This window comes from Thalassophryne amazonica, chromosome 9 (assembly GCF_902500255.1).
Source record: "Thalassophryne amazonica chromosome 9, fThaAma1.1, whole genome shotgun sequence".
NCBI classification, from domain to species: domain Eukaryota; kingdom Metazoa; phylum Chordata; class Actinopteri; order Batrachoidiformes; family Batrachoididae; genus Thalassophryne; species Thalassophryne amazonica.
In genome coordinates, this window is record NC_047111.1 from 36,233,187 (window position 1) to 36,250,819 (window position 17,633).

Sequence of the window (17,633 nt, forward strand, 5' to 3'; positions counted from 1 at the left end):
CAATAGAGTCTAATAATAGATTAAATGCAGTGTTGAGGCTGTCATTCTCAGCATCTGTGTGGATGTTAAAATCGCCCACTATAATTATCTTATCTGAGCTAAGCACTAAGTCAGACAAAAGGTCTGAAAATTCACAGAGAAACTCACAGTAACGACCAGGTGGACGATAGATAATAACAAATAAAACTGGTTTTTGGGACTTCCAATTTGGATGGACAAGACTAAGAGTCAAGCTTTCAAATGAATTAAAGCTCTGTCTGAGTTTTTGATTAATTAATAAGATGGAATGGAAGATTGCTGCTAATCCTCCGCCTCGGCCCGTGCTACGAGCATTCTGACAGTTAGTGTGACTCGGGGGTGTTGACTCATTTAAACTAACATATTCATCCTGCTGTAACCAGGTTTCTGTAAGGCAGAATAAATCAATATGTTGATCAATTATTATATCATTTACCAACAGGGACTTAGAAGAGAGAGACCTAATGTTTAATAGACCACATTTAACTGTTTTAGTCTGTGGTGCAGTTGAAGGTGCCATATTATTTTTTCTTTTTGAATTTTTATGCTTAAATAGATTTTTGCTGGTTATTGGTGGTCTGGGAGCAGACACAGTCTCTACGGGGATGGGGTAATGAGGGGATGGCAGGGGGAGAGAAGCTGCAGAGAGGTGTGTAAGACTACAACTCTGCTTCCTGGTCCCAACCCTGGATAGTCACGGTTTGGAGGATTTAAGAAAATTGGCCAGATTTCTAGAAATGAGAGCTGCTCCATCCAAAGTGGGATGGATGCCGTCTCTCCTAACAAGACCAGGTTTTCCCCAGAAGCTTTGCCAATTATCTATGAAGCCCACCTCATTTTTTGGACACCACTCAGACAGCCAGCAATTCAAGGAGAACATGCGGCTAAACATGTCACTCCCGGTCCGATTGGGGAGGGGCCCAGAGAAAACTACAGAGTCCGACATTGTTTTTGCAAAGTTACACACCGACTCAATGTTAATTTTAGTGACCTCCGTTTGGCGTAACCGGGTGTCATTACTGCCGACATGAATTACAATCTTACCAAATTTACGCTTAGCCTTAGCCAGCAGTTTCAAATTTCCTTTAGTGTCACCTGCTCTGGCCCCCGGAAGACAATTGACTATGGTTGCTGGTGTCACTAACTTCACATTTCTCAAAACAGAGTCGCCAATAACCAGAGTTTGATCCTTGGCGGGTGTGTCGTCGAGTGGGGAAAAACGGTTAGAAATGCGAACGGGTTGGCGGTGTACACGGGGCTTCTGTTTAGGGCTACGCTTCCTCCTCACAGTCACCCAGCCGGCCTGCTTTCCCGGCTGCTCGGGATCTGCCAGAGGGTAACTAACGGCGGCTAAGCTACGTTGGTCCGCACCGACTACAGGGGCCTGGCTAGCTGTAGAATTTTCCACGGTGCGGAGCCGAGTCTCCAATTCGCCCAGCCTGGCCTCCAAAGCTACGAATAAGCTACACTTATTACAAGTACCGTTACTGCTAAAGGAGGCCGAGGAATAACTAAACATTTCACACCCAGAGCAGAAAAGTGTGGGAGAGACAGGAGAAGCCGCCATGCTAAATCGGCTAAGAGCTAGTAGCTGCGCTAAGCTAGCGGATTCCTAAAAACACGCAAAGTGAATAATGTGTAAATAATTTAGAGGTGATTCAGCAGAAGGAGTGCTTTAGTTAAGGCACGTGAAGATTACACTGGGAAACAAATCGTTATCTAGATAACTAGATCAATCTAACTGTGCAGATTAAACAGCTAACAGATACAACAAAACACCGCTGTGCTCCGGAACAGGAAGTGATACAATACCGCAGTGAGAGCCAACCACCAGTAGAGGCAAGCAAAAAGACAAAGAAAGGAAAAAAAGAAGAAACGCTATACATACATGTATGTATAAGACAAAATACTGCATATATTAAACGAGTAAAGAAATTGCAGAGACATCAGGACAACCATCATATAATACAATATATCCAACTATAATCAAATTAAGACCTCAAAAAATATGTAAAAATCTATATTATAATGTAACTGTTATGTGTCGGACGCAGCTCGGAGAACCGACCAGCGTTTGAAGGACCCAGTATGAAATAAGCAGAGCACGGTACAAAGGCTAACTGAATTTAATACATAACAGTGATACAAAACAACAAAAGAGTGTGCGGTCTGGCATGGTGGTGATACGGTGCGCTCCCAGCAGCGCTAACGGTCCGGAGCCAGAAGCCGTTCGGATCCAAGGACCCCGCCGACACCCCCCAGGTGGCCGCAACAAACCGAGTCTGTGAAAGAAGGAACCATTATGTGAGTCCACACTCTACACACAGAGAGAACACTCAAAGGTGTACATAAACAGCAAACACTTCCTGGCTTAATTGCAAATCAGCTTCCCACCCTGCAGGCATAGAACACCCTGTTCACAAAACTCCACTGCAGTGGAAGCCGATACATGACTAACGTACAGCTCAATATAATAAGGTGTGAGGGACACCACATTTACTGACTGTATAAATGTTAGTCACAAAATCTAACGTACCTCAGGAAGTGTGCTGACGAGCGTGAGACCTCACCCCCTCCTCTTTCACAGACCGTGCATCAAACCCTGGACGTTCTCTGCATCCACTGATGATGAGATGGCTCCCGAGACGACGATCTCACCCGTCTGGTCACAAGGTCGAGTCTCTGGCAAATACACACTGTATACTCCAGTCTTAAATGCCACCATGTTCCAATCCATATAGATGCACCTCAGCTGTGAGTCCTGACGAGCCACAGGTGATCAGGGTGAGGTCCTGATAACCTCAGCAACACAGCCACTCAGTCCCAAATGCAAGCCACCTGGGAGGAAAACCAAAAGACAGAAACAAAAAGGCAGCCAGGCCCCCCCAGCCATACAACAGTAACGCTCGTGTCAAAATCAACATTTAACCCCTTAGGGTGTAGAGAGTCTAATGTATGTATCTAAAAGAGCTCTTTTTGACAATCTTTTAATATCTCCACCCCTTGACAACTGTACATGCTCTATTCCCTGAAAACGGAGTGAAGATTTTGGATGATGATGATGAGTTATTAAAATGACTGGCAACTGGATAATTAGGATCAGCAAGTCTGATGGAACTTTTATGTTCAATGATCCTCTGCTCTGTGGCTTTACCTACATACACCATATCATAAGGACATTTTAGTATGTAGATCATATTTTTAGTGTTACATGTAATAAAACCTCTCACCGGATAACTTTTTTTTTTTACCATATCTAGAATGTTTAAAATCACAAGATTTGAGTATTATTCCATTGAGCATAATTGCCATTTCTCAGAGGTGCCAAGAGGGTCTGACTTGGAGCCATTTGAATACTTGCCCTACCCACCCTATTAGAGAGATTAGGACTAGGGATGCACCGATGCCGATACCAGTATCGGCCCGATCCCGTATTCATTTACTCGTAATCATAAAATGTCTCCGATACTCCGACCCAATATGCCTTTACAACAGCAGCATGATGTCACCTCTCAATGTGGGATTTTCACACACGCTCCGAAATTTCGGACTATAAATAGCTACTTTTTTCATACGTTTTGAACACTGCGGCTTTAACAATGATGCGGCTAATTTATGGATTATTACAGGCTTTCATCTAATTGACTCATAAGTCAAATATGTCTGTCAGTGCTGTCAATTAATTGGCTCAAACCTGCTGTCCATACTGCGGAGTAAATTCACACATACAGTAAATAAAGTCTTACCTGTTTGCTTCAGTGGAATTCATCATCATAGGAGTTTAAGAAAAATAATCCACACAAAGTCTCCTGAGTTTGGAAAACATCTGAAAATACTTTAATTCCTCGTGTGGCTGAAAAAAGTTCCTCCGTGACTTTGGCACTTTGCGCCAGTTTGTCTGTCAGAACTCAGATAAGGGTTTCAGTGGCGGAGATTGTCCATCAGGTTAGTGAGTTTCAGCCCTTGGTTGGTGTGGCTGTTCAAGCCAATGGCGCCTGCAACAGGTGTGTAATCTGCTTGTGGAATGTCCGTGGAGCACTGTAGAGAACCTCCGCTCGCCTCCACAAGCCGCAATTTGGGCCAGAAGTTAAGAGTCACTGCGCCTCATTAATGTCTCATTTACCACAGGGAACAGGTGATTGAGGTTTAGGTTCTTATTTAATGTGGATAACCAACGAAAGTCTCAATGAAGGACTTATTTCCAGAAGGGCCCACGGCACGTGTCTCTCACTCCTCCCCAGCACTGATGTTAAGAGTGCCAGTCAGGAGCGTGGCTGCGATCGGGAAGCAAACCCAAGTTGCTGGCGTCCTAGTCCAACATGCAGGCTGTTACGCCACCACCTCCCCTCGCATTCTGTCTGAATGCGAGGGAAATTATTCCGTCACAGAGATGCCACACAACAGTGCGCGCGTGTGTGTGTGTGTGTGTGTGTGTGTGTGTGTGCGTGCGCGCGCACACACACTCGGTGGTTCTCAAGACCAGCCACCTAAGTGACTCTACTCTAGTCTTTTCTACTGACTCTAGTCTTTTCTACTCTTCTATTTTACTCTTCCTTTTTAGACAAATAGATATACCTTTATGTACTAGCATAGTTCAACCTTAGAATTGGAATATAATATTATAAGATATACCTTACTGAATTTTCATGTTCCATGTTTTTTTTTTTTTTGGGGGGGGGGGATATTTATGATTTGTATTTGTGTATGTTACCGGTTTGTATTTAATTAAAAGTTAAATAGTGTGGAGCATGAAAAACTGTTTAGCTCTGTCTGACATTGCAGATAAAAAAAAGAGCTCATAATGCAGAGAAGGTTCTTTTCATCAAAATGAATCTGTCCCTCACATTTTCAAAAAAGGCTTTTAGTCCTCACAGACAAATAGTGATGGTCTAGTGCAGGGGTAGGCAACCTGTTCCAGAAAGAGCTATGAGGGTGCAGGTTTTCTTTGCAGCCACTGACTCCACCAGGTGATTTTACTGATTGATATCACTTTGAGCAGATGGAATCAGTTAATCAGTGAAATCACCTGGTGGAGTCAGTGGCTGCAAAGAAAACCTGCACCCTCATGGCTCTTTCTGGAACAGGTTGCCTACCCCTGGTCTAGTGGTTAAAGCCTTAGGCTTGAGACCAGAGGATCCTTGGTTCAAATCCCAGCCTGACTGGAAAATCACTAAGGGCCCTTGGACAAGGTCCTTAATCCCCTAGTTGCTCCCGGTATGTAGTGAGTACCTTGTATGGCAGCACCCTCACATCGGGGTGAATGTGAGACATTACTGTAAAACACTTTGAGCATCTGATGCAGATGGAAAAGCGCTATATAAATGCAGTCCATTTACAGACCTTAGGAGCATAAGTCGTAATAAATGAAACTGAAAACACTCTTCTTTAGAGTGTGATGTAGAGAGTGCAGTAGTGTAGGCCTCATTAATACTTTCAGAGGAATAGCCCCTGGCCAGTATATACAGTATTTTGTCATACGTACATACATACCTTCGTCCTTTTTTCTTTCTTTGTTTGGTTGTTTCTGTCAATGTACAGTTGATGTGGTTAATCTTTGTTTTTCTCTTTTTATGGAGGTATTCACTGCTGTGTAGAGAAGACACCGCTATGCTTGTCTCCACCTGTGCAGCACAGGCTGTGCATTCCTACAGGTACTTTGGGCTGTGGCTGGACAGGAAATTGGACTAGACAACCCAAACCGACCACCTGTGCAGGAAGGGACAGGCACGCTGTGGTCGTTTAACATCTTCAGAAAACTACTGTGATATTCTACCAGCGTGTGGTAGAACAGCGCCCTCTTTTACTCCGTGGTATGCTGGGGGTGGTGGGCAGCACATCCAAGAAGGACACATCCACCCTGGACAAACTCACCAGGCGGGCTGGCTTTGTGGTTGACATGAAGCTGGACTCTCTGGTGATGGTGGCAGAGAAAAGAACACTGGACCAACTGCTGGACATTATGGACGATGCCAGTCACCCTCTGTACACCATCATCAGCAACCAGAGGAGCTTCTTCAGCCACAGACTGCTCCTTCCCAAGTGCAGGACCAACAGACTGAAAAACTCCTTTGATCTTCAGGCCATCAGACCGTACAACTCTTCACTCGGAGGGGGGTGGGAGGAAGTAACAGGAAGACAGAGGATGGGAAGGAGAGGAACAGTAGCAGCCAGTAAACCTGGCGAACAGTATTTCTGGTATCTATATTTGCAAATTGTTTTACTTTTGATACTTTGTGTGCTTCTTACCCTTTGTGCTTGTACAATGCTACTGGAACCTCAATTTCCCTGAGGGAGTCTTCCCAAAGAATTAAAAAAAGTTCTGTCTAATCTAAAATTGACAAAATAACTGAACCTTCAACAGAACAGATGCCATTCAGCTTCCCGCCATATGCACATTAGACGTGATTATGTAATCACAATAATGACTTTGTGGGGGGCAACTCCGGTGTTACAGCATATCTCCCCCCACCCCACCCCCTGAAAGGCAACATTCCTACAGGGCAATGCTAATTAAAGCTTACCCAAACCTTGATAAGGTCCAATCAGGATAGAGCAACCTTTAAACTCTAAATTTCATGTTTGTTTTATGGTTCCAGATAAAGCACAGTTTGATTGACAGTGAACAATATTGGCATTCTTTCTGTATGTATCTATAGTTATCTACAATAGTAATGTTTCCAATCCTGAAGGATCTTTAAATCCCCCTTCCAAATATACTCTACAAATATATGGATCTGATTGACAGCCTGAAATATGACAGAACATCTGTCCATGTGTGATAATACTGCAGCAGACTTGCTATGCAGGGGATGGGAAGATATCCTGGGTGGGGGGTAAGATATCTGGGGGGTATACTGTTACACCGGTCAATGGAGTCTCACCAGCCACCCAAACTCTGCTTGGGGTATATGAAAATACCACAATAACTGTGTTCGAAAACCTGTCTGAGGGGAAAAAATGCAGAGGATAATACAAGAAAGCATAAAACATATTCCAGGGTGGTCCCTGTGAGAAAAAATATCATCAAAAAGGCATAGAAATTTGAGCTTTTATTTCTAAGACTATATAGTCCTCATTAAAATTGCAAAATAATGCTGAGTGTAAAGGGCCTTTCAGTAGAGGTGGGCATATCGATCCTAATATCGATACCAACGCTGATATTGATATTGAATGATCCTTGTGTAAAAAGATCGATATTCAAGCTTTTTTCTCTCCTGCACACACTGACTGCTGCGCACGCAGATTCATCAAAGTCTACTCTCTGTAAGAGCAGTGCTGCGCTGTGTCACACTACACGGAGCAGCGCACCCTTGTATAGCTCAATTGCAACTGATGTCACATTTCCCATGATCCTCCGCGATCCGCTTGTGTCCGCCATCTTTGATGTATACAATTGCATTGCGACACGGCTCAATGGCGGACGCGTGTAATTTTTCTAAGATTTATTGCGAATTAAGTAGCAATGATAAGGCTAGATATCGTGAAAAGATCGCGGACTGTGGGGAGATCGATCCGTACAGCAATCTAATCAATTTTGAGGACGATGTGCGCCTGTGGCCATCAGTGGACTACACCAACATTGTTAATGGTGGTTTGTCAGCCCTCTACCTCAGATTTTTTTAAGCTGTGTTGAGTGATTATTTATATATATATATATTTTGTAAATGTTGATTGTGAAAATAAAGTATATTGTTGCCACGTACATTGTTCTGCGAAATTCTATCCTAGGTCTTTTGGATCTTTTGGATCTATATAGCTTAAATATGAAAAAGTATCAGTATCGATATCGGCGATACTAGGCCTGTATTTACTTGGTATCGGATCAATACCAAAATTCCCGGTATCGCCCACCTCTGCCTTTCAGATTACTGCGAAGGGGTTGGTCACAATAAATTATAAACGTCCAAGTTGAGACATGTAGAGCGAACAACTTTCTCGAGAGCTTCATTTGTGTGAGCACGGCAAAAAAAAAAAAAAAAATCTGAAATCCGATGATTATCAAATCTAATACAAACAGGATTGCAGGTGTTTAAAAAAAAAAGCTTTAAACTCAGCGAAACCTCGTTTCACTCCTGCTCACGGCATAAAACGACGCTGACTAATCCAGGAAGAAGCCGTAGTGGTACATGATTGACGTTTGTCAAAGCCAATAGAAATTCAGTATGAGCACTTTGGGACCGCCGTTGAACAAAATTAGCCAATCACGTTTCAGGATCGACACTTCCGCTGCAGAGACTGAGCATGTTCATTGTACGAACTGTTCGGAAAGAGTACCGCGATTGTGGAGGCGCAGTCGGGAAAAAAGCTTTCATTTCTGCGAAGCCGTTTGATTCATTGAAGCCGGTTGTGGCGTTTTGCCTCGGATTTAGATGAGACTGCAGTCGTCGGAGGTACTGACGGGCTGTTAGTGGTCTGTTTTTTTCGTTAGCGGGAGTCACTTTGCAGTCCTGCTAGCACTGGCTCCTGCTAACGTTAGCGGATGCTAATTTAGTGTCGTGAGTTTGACTAAGGTGCGCAGAAATGTCACTCTGACGGGAGGTCACTTCGCTTGGTTAGAATACGATAAAACACGGATTAAAAAGGAAAAAAAATCCACAGCGACTGTTACCTGACGAAGTTGCCACTTAGCCCGAGTTAGCTACCGGGTTGTCTGTCACAAAAGGGCACCGCGTTAAGAGGAGCGCTGCACCAAACGCTGGCTGCGTGTGCTGACTTTGGGCCGCTGGATCTGTTGTGCGGAGCCTGCTGAGAGTGCAGAATGAATGGGTTCAGCACAGAGGAGGACAGCCACGACGGGCCCCCGGCTCCGCCGTTTTACGGACAGAGCTGCTGTCTGATCGAGGACGGGGAGCGCTGCGGCCGCTCCGCCGGGAACGCCTCCTTCAGCAAGAGAATCCAGAAGAGCATATCGCAGAAGAAGCTCAAACTAGACATCGACAAGAGCGTAAGTGCGGTTTTTGTAGTCTCCTTAATGTCGGCTGTAGCTTGCATCAGTCCCCCATTCATTGACTGTGAGAGCTACATGATGGTTAAAAGTTTGCTCAGAGATCAGCTGTTGGCTAATGCTAGCACGCTAGCTGTTTGAGTTGAGCTGATGTGGATAAACGAGCACATTCTGGGGCTGTTAACTGTTCTTTCCTACTGCGATTAATCGTTCAGAACGATTAGACCGTGTTAGACCAAAAGTTTCCAAGGCTGAAATATGACATCTTAATCTTTATATATATATGTATGTATATATATATATATCATCCAAGTACACAATTTTTGGTGTTATGAAGGAGGCAGTTTGGAATTTGCATTATACCCAGCCATATATTTTAAATTCCACTGTTGTTTTAAAAAGTTCTAAACCCCTTTCATTTTGTTTCACTCTGTTCTGCTGTCTGTCGTGCAGGTTATTTCTGTTGATCTATAGAGCTGCAACTAAGAATTATTTTCATGATGTAATTTGTGTAGTTCGGCCCACAAAACATTATAAAATTGAGATGAAGCCCATCAATAGATGATTATTACAAATGTCTCATTTTGTCCACAGCCCAAAGCAATTTAGTTTACTGCCAGATCGGATTAAAGCAGCCAATAAAATTTACCACAAAATATTCACATTTAACAAGCTGAAATTCGCAGGTGTCGTATTGAGATGACCCCTATACCAGATTTGCATTCAACTGTCCCTCAATCCTGACTAGTCTCCCAGTTGCTGCTGCTGAAAAACATCCCCACAGAATGATGCTGCCACTACCATGCTTCAGTGTAGGTATGGTGCCTGGTGTCCTCCAAATATGCCTGGCATTCACAATGAAGAGTTCAATCTTTGTCTCATTAGACCAGAGAGTCTTGTTTCTCATGGTCTGAGGCCTTCAGGTGCCTTTTGGCAAACTCCAGGTGGGCTGCCATGTGCCTTTTACTAAGGTGTCTGACTAGTAAACCATACAGGCCTGATTGGTGGATTGCTGTAGATATGATTGTCCTTCTGGAAGGCTCTATTCTCTCCACCGAGGAATGCTGGAGCTCTTGACAGTGACAGTCAGGTTCATGGTCACCTCCCTGACTAAAGCCCTTCTCCACAAATGGCTCAGGTTAGATGGGCGACCAGCTCTAGGAAGAGTCTTTGTGGATCCATACCTCTTCCATTTACGGATGATGGAGGCCACTGTGCTCATTTGGGACCTTTAAAACAGCAGAAGTGTTTCTGTACCCTTCTCCAGCTTTGTGCCTCAAGACAATCCTGTCTCTGAGCTCCACAGATAATTCCTTTGACGTCATGCTTGGTTTGTGTTCTGATATGCACTGTCAACTGTGGGACCTTTTATATGTAGGTTTGAACATCATCCATTTTGGAATAAGGCTGTAATATAACAAAATGTGGAAAAAGTGAAGTGCTGTGAATACTTTCTGGATGCACCGTACCCTCAAAAATAGTCTGATATTAATAAACTTGTTATATGAAAGCTTTGATTTGAACTGCTCACTCCTGTCCCCTCCACACTTATATCTGAACCATAAATAACTATATGCAAACTTTCTTCATACTGTAGTGCAGCATCTGACACTTTCCTGTTTGCTGCTGTTTTTTTTTAATAAACACTGCACACAGTTGCTTTCCATGTTAAACAAGCTTGGTTAAGAACTGAGTGTATGACTCAGATTTGTCATGCTCTGAGAGCTCTTCCATGTGCCTGTGAATAGCAGTGAATATTAGGCACAGGGCGGCCCTGTGAATAAAATCATCTGTCTAAATGAATTTGGGTTAAAAAGACTAGAAACTGTTATTTGATTTAGGAAAATAGTTGTTGATTGGTCAATGATTCATCATTGCAACTCATACAAAAGTGTCTCTGCATATAGATATAGCATATAGATAGTGGATGCCAATAACTGTGCCCAGCATACATTGTATTTTTAATGTATTTCAAAGTGTTTGGTTAATTTCTGTTCAGTTACTTTGCATTTATTTTAAAATGTGTCCTTTTAAAAATAAGGGTGCTGGTAATTCTGACCACAACTGCATATAAATATATCACAATCTTTCATACCTTACAGTTGTTACTGTATTTTTGTTTTGCACTACATCAAACAACTTTAAAATAATGCTGTCAAATTTCTCCCTGTGGTATTGAAAATGGTATAAGTATTTTCCTGCAAATTTGTAGTGTTTTTAGTGTGTTCTAGTGTCGTGACAACCCTCCGTTCTCAGGGATCATATGTATAAATTTTAAAACAGCCTAATTAGGTGAACTATATATAATTGATTATTAATACTAATATGGACATTTCCAAGTCATTGACTGTATCTTGGACGTGATTGACATAAATCATGACAAAATGCAAACTGTACTGTTACTTCCCCAGATTAGGCTGGTGTCGCCGACCGAACAGTCCCCCTAAAATTGACGCGGTTCAGGGATTAACACCTCGTTTCTGTTTCAAACTGCACACCACTCATCTGTCTCAGCAACAGATATCTGAAGCTTTAGTACAACGGTCATTTCCGCATAAATTCAGCATTATTTTATCATAAAAGGCGGCGGTAGTAATCAGAACGCCGCGGTTAAACAAGCTGCTAGCTCAGGCGTTCACTGCATGTCGGACATTTCAAAGCATCACAGAATTTCACCTTATTTCTGCTTAAAACTGTCTTTAGAGTCTCTTCACCCACAGCAATCAAAGGATAATGGGATTATTAACCATCAGATGATAAAGGTAAAACCTTTTAAATCATCTGTGTCCAAACTATTCCAGAAAGGGCCAAGAGGGTGCAGGTTTTCTTTGCAGCCACTGACTTCAGGTGATTTCACTGATTAACATCACTTTGAGCAGGTGGGATGAATTCATAAGTGAAATCACCTGCTGGAGTCAGTGGCTGCAAAGAAAACCTGCACTCTCTCGGCCCTTTCTGGAATAGTTTGGACACCACTGATTTTAAAAGGTTTTACCTTTATCATCTGATGGTTAATAATCCCATTAATCCATTTGATTGCTGTGGGTGAATAGACTCCCCCAATCTCAATTCTCTATTGTTTCTCTTCCCCTTGGCCCTACCCCTACGCCTACCCCTTTTAAAACAAGGGGTAAGGCGAAGGGGTATGCCTCTAGCCTTATGAATTGAGACACCCCTCCGCCTTAGGAGGGGAAAAAAAATAAACTGCCTGTGTCAAACTGCCGTCTTCGTTGTTTGTTAACATGGCAACCGAAATGCAACTTGTTGCAGTAGCCTGTTTGCTCTTTTTATTTCTCGCCTTTCTGCGTAAATGCAAAGAAATAGAAGTCGCAGATTCATTGACGCATCGCAATCATGTCATGTTAATTAATTTAATTAATTTGTAATTTATAATAATAATACATAGTATTAATAATTAATGTTAATAATACTAATAATAATTAATCAATAATAGTAATAATTAATATTGTTTAATCATTAATTGATTTAGTAATTAAAATAACTAAACACTTGCCCTGTGAATAAAATCATCTGTCTAAATGAATTTGGGTTAAAAAGACTAGAAACTGTTATTTGATTTAGGAAAATAGTTGTTGATTGGTCAATGATTCATCATTGCAACTCATACAAAAGTGTCTCTGCAGTCTAGACTAAAACAGTCTGTTACTGTCGGTCTTTAATCATCTTTGAATATTATACAGATAATGAATGTTTGAGTTTAATGGTACGAATATTTAGAATATAACAAATAAAATATTCTATTGAAAGAATGTAAAAACATTGTTTTCTATAACGGATAAAATAGATCTTTGTCATTTGATATTTTATTAATTTATAAAAAACAGTAAAGGGACTTAAATTTTGGTGTTCCACTGCTGCTAAAGTCCAAATTGTGATGTGTAGTCCATTGATGCTGTGCACTGACTTAAGACTTCCATTTAAAAAAAGACATTGTGTAGTTCCAAAAATCACATCAGCTTTTCATCTGAACAGCTCTTCATGCATCCAGATGGCTTACAGCGGAGTGGATTTTGTGTGTGTGTGTGTTAGGAGAATTAGCAGCGTCAGCGCATTGTGTATGTGTGGGCACACGCAGAATGAAATGGTACCAAACGTATGGAACCAAATTTGCACTCTAAATGGAACCAAACTGCACTCTAAATGCAAATGGAACGAATAATCCATATCATGTGACATACAAAGCACCAATCAAATGTCAAGGATCCATTCAGCTGTTTATATAATGGTTAATATGTGGTAGGGGTGGGAATCGCTTGGCACCTTTTGGTTCAGTTATGATTCAGAGATGCAATAACAAAATGGTTATTGACGCATGTTGGTGATCCATATTTAAAACATAATTTTTTTTTTTTTAATTAACAAAATGGGCAAAAAGATGTCAGATGTCAGCTAATCAAAGAACCACCAAGTCAGTGGATCAAAGCACTGCTTCATTGGTTCACGCTTCAAAGTGGAGTTGCTCTGCAGACACGGTTGATTGCAGAGCCACTGCAGGGTCTGTAATCAATGTAGAAAAATTATCATTTCCCGCCAAACACCCTCAAAAACAGCCACTCTGAAGGACCGATAAGGGAATCGTTAAGCAAAAAGGCTATTGATGTCGGTGGATGGAATCAATTCTTAACGATACCTGAAAAGAACCGGTTCTCGATACGCAACCCATCTCATCACAGCCTCAAATCCACCAAAGACCAATGGAGTCTGATGATTATTATTATTATTATTATTATTACTAATCAGTTTCCTCAATCAGTCATTGACTACACCTTTAAGTGCACATTTTAAAATATGCTTGGAAATAACAGAAAACAAACCAATTTTGTACAAGGAATTTTATTTATCCATTTTATTAATACCAAAGTTACTGGACAGAAACAAAGCATATAGATAGTGGATGCCAATAACTGTGCCCAGCATACATTGTATTTTTAATGTATTTCAAAGTGTTTGGTTAATTTCTGTTCAGTTACTTTGCATTTATTTTAAAATGTGTCCTTTTAAAAATAAGGGTGCTGGTAATTCTGACCACAACTGCATATAAATATATCACAATCTTTCATACCTTACAGTTGTTACTGTATTTTTGTTTTGCACTACATCAAACAACTTTAAAATAATGCTGTCAAATTTCTCCCTGTGGTATTGAAAATGGTATAAGTATTTTCCTGCAAATTTGTAGTGTTTTTAGTGTGTTCTAGTGTCGTGACAACCCTCCGTTCTCAGGGATCATATGTATAAATTTTAAAACAGCCTAATTAGGTGAACTATATATAATTGATTATTAATACTAATATGGACATTTCCAAGTCATTGACTGTATCTTGGACGTGATTGACATAAATCATGACAAAATGCAAACTGTACTGTTACTTCCCCAGATTAGGCTGGTGTCGCCGACCGAACAGTCCCCCTAAAATTGACGCGGTTCAGGGATTAACACCTCGTTTCTGTTTCAAACTGCACACCACTCATCTGTCTCAGCAACAGATATCTGAAGCTTTAGTACAACGGTCATTTCCGCATAAATTCAGCATTATTTTATCATAAAAGGCGGCGGTAGTAATCAGAACGCCGCGGTTAAACAAGCTGCTAGCTCAGGCGTTCACTGCATGTCGGACATTTCAAAGCATCACAGAATTTCACCTTATTTCTGCTTAAAACTGTCTTTAGAGTCTCTTCACCCAAAGCAATCAAATGGATTAATGGGATTATTAACCATCAGATGATAAAGGTAAAACCTTTTAAATCATCTGTGTCCAAACTATTCCAGAAAGGGCCAAGAGGGTGCAGGTTTTCTTTGCAGCCACTGACTTCAGGTGATTTCACTGATTAACATCACTTTGAGCAGGTGGGATGAATTCATAAGTGAAATCACCTGCTGGAGTCAGTGGCTGCAAAGAAAACCTGCACTCTCTCGGCCCTTTCTGGAATAGTTTGGACACCACTGATTTTAAAAGGTTTTACCTTTATCATCTGATGGTTAATAATCCCATTAATCCATTTGATTGCTGTGGGTGAATAGACTCCCCCAATCTCAATTCTCTATTGTTTCTCTTCCCCTTGGCCCTACCCCTACGCCTACCCCTTTTAAAACAAGGGGTAAGGCGAAGGGGTATGCCTCTAGCCTTATGAATTGAGACACCCCTCCGCCTTAGGAGGGGAAAAAAAATAAACTGCCTGTGTCAAACTGCCGTCTTCGTTGTTTGTTAACATGGCAACCGAAATGCAACTTGTTGCAGTAGCCTGTTTGCTCTTTTTATTTTCTCGCCTTTCTGCGTAAATGCAAAGAAATAGAAGTCGCAGATTTCATTGACGCATCGCAATCATGTCATGTTAATTAATTTAATTAATTTGTAATTTATAATAATAATACATAGTATTAATAATTAATGTTAATAATACTAATAATAATTAATCAATAATAGTAATAATTAATATTGTTTAATCATTAATTGATTTAGTAATTAAAATAACTAAACACTTGCAATATATCAGTCTGTGTGGAATGAATGTATTCATTATACCAGTTTCAGCTTTTGAATGGAATTACTGAAATAAATCAACTTTTTCATGATGTTCTAATTATATGATCAACACCTGTATGTATGTTATGGGCTGCATCTAGTTCTGTTAACCTTATATTTCTTTTTCAAATTCTCCCATTTTTTGCATCCAGCCCTATTTCCTTTAGAAATTTCTTTGACAAATAATAGCAGTCTATTAGGATGTTAGGTTATGTGTTACACATATACGTGTGTGTGTGTGTATATATTTTCCAACTTATTCCCGTTGATGAAACTTCTCATTTTCTGCCCGAAAGCTTATTAGGAGACGAGTATGTTCAGGGCTCCCTGTTTGTTTACAACATACACACGTCTTACAGACCTTGAAATCCAACAGCAGGAATCGCTATCATCCAAAGATTTATGAACATACAAATTAAGGTACTTATCCTTTATCATGATTTTCTCCATTGTGAGAAATAAGTGTCTTATTGTAGCGTTCGTGTGTGTATATGCATTATAACGCCTCAGCGCACGAGCGAAGTTACGATATTCTTCAGAACAACAATATACGCAACATGCATCCAGCAGCATACATGTTGTTGTCATAGACAACTGCCTGTAAAGTTTTTTTGGCAAGTTATAACTTTCTAAACAGCGTAATTTGTAATGAAAGCCGTTTCATTTGTGCGGCTCTTTTGGCGCTATGTTTGTTTTTTCTGAGACAGCGGTAAGCTCCTCCTACCCCTCCAAATGGAGTGTGCATCCAGATTCACTCCGTTCGGAGGGGTTTGAAGCCCTTCACCTACCCCTCTGCCTCGCTCCAAAAAGAGAATTGAGACACCCCCTCTGTCTCTCGTGCCTGCGCAAAACGGAGGGGAAGGGGTAAGGGGAAGGACCAAGGGGTAGAATTGAGATTCAGCCTCTGTATCAGACGAGTTGCTGTGGTCTAAAATGCCGCATGCGCAGATGCAAAAGGCGGACCGTTTTTTTTTTTTTTAAAGGGGCAAACCGTTCGGTCTGAGACACCGGTACCCGTTCACAGCTTGGCACATAGAACAATCAGATGAAGTATGTTTTGTCGAAGCACAGGGAGGTCATGGTCCTTCTGGTTCGAGATACATTACAGCTTACATTTTATTGAGTCAGACTGTGCTGATCTCCCCAGCATAAATGTGAAACAGGACACCAACACACCAAAATAATACAATCTATTGAGTGGACAAAAACTCTCTATCCTCTTGTTTTTGCAGATCTGATCGTTATTCATAAAACCAGGTGGACCAGATTCCTGACATGAATCCTCTGACATTTGCTGAACTAAAAGTTGAAATACCTTTATGGTCCAAAGCAGGCAACTATCACAACACTCTGCACAGCCATTACATGCTTTGAACAGGAAAGCACCTATGTAAGAAAGCAGTTAAAAGAAACGAGTTAGTTGTGCAACAATTATTTATCCAGTAGATCTGCTGTGGTAAATGAGAGAAGTCTGTATGACACACATGGTGAAGCAGTTGACTTGACAGTCATGGTTAAGACAACATTTGGCATTTAAACAAGGTGCAGCTTCATATCTAGTACCTTCCTGTTACAGGATTTTAGACCTTCAGCTGTTGGAGCACTTGCAGTGAAAGCAAACTCAAGTGTCTCTGCCCTCTTACAAATGTATTTAAACTTTAGAGAGCCTGATAATCTCCTAAACTAAACTAATGTTATGTACTCCTGTCATTCCCCCACTCTCATTACAGGTACGACACCTCTACATCTGCGACTTCCACAAGAACTTTATTCAGAGTGTCCGCAATAAAAGGAAGAGGAAGACCAGTGATGATGGCGGGGAGTCTCCAGATCATGACGTGGAGGTGCCTGAGGTAATGCTGGTGAACGGGTGCAGTGAACCCATTATCTCTGCTTCTACCCTCTCCCTCTGTTACATGACAAAGGTATTCTGCCCTACTACTGGACAGCACCTGTCCAACATTTTGTCTACCTGCTCTGCTTACATTTAGCTAACTACTCTGGTGTCTTTTAGCTTTTGATTGGCCAAGCTCACCTGACTGAGTTTATTAGCTGTGAGTGGAGTTAGGGCCCTGTCACACCTTAATGATTTAGCCAGTGTATGCCAACCGTATTAAAAAGTCCTG

At 41.3% G+C, this 17,633-nt stretch overlaps 1 protein-coding gene across 1 annotated transcript in view; it reads left to right on the top strand.

Annotated features, from left to right (window-relative positions):
• The first annotated feature begins 8,108 nt into the window (after positions 1–8,108).
• Positions 8,109–17,633, top strand: part of LOC117516978 (histone deacetylase complex subunit SAP30L) — a 36,605-nt gene continuing 27,080 nt past the window's right edge. Inside the window, exons 1-2 of the mRNA XM_034177874.1 lie at positions 8,109–8,962; positions 17,238–17,360. Of these exons, the coding sequence (XP_034033765.1) occupies positions 8,777–8,962; positions 17,238–17,360 (309 nt within the window). The 5' untranslated portion in view covers positions 8,109–8,776. The remainder of the gene's footprint in view (positions 8,963–17,237; positions 17,361–17,633) is intronic.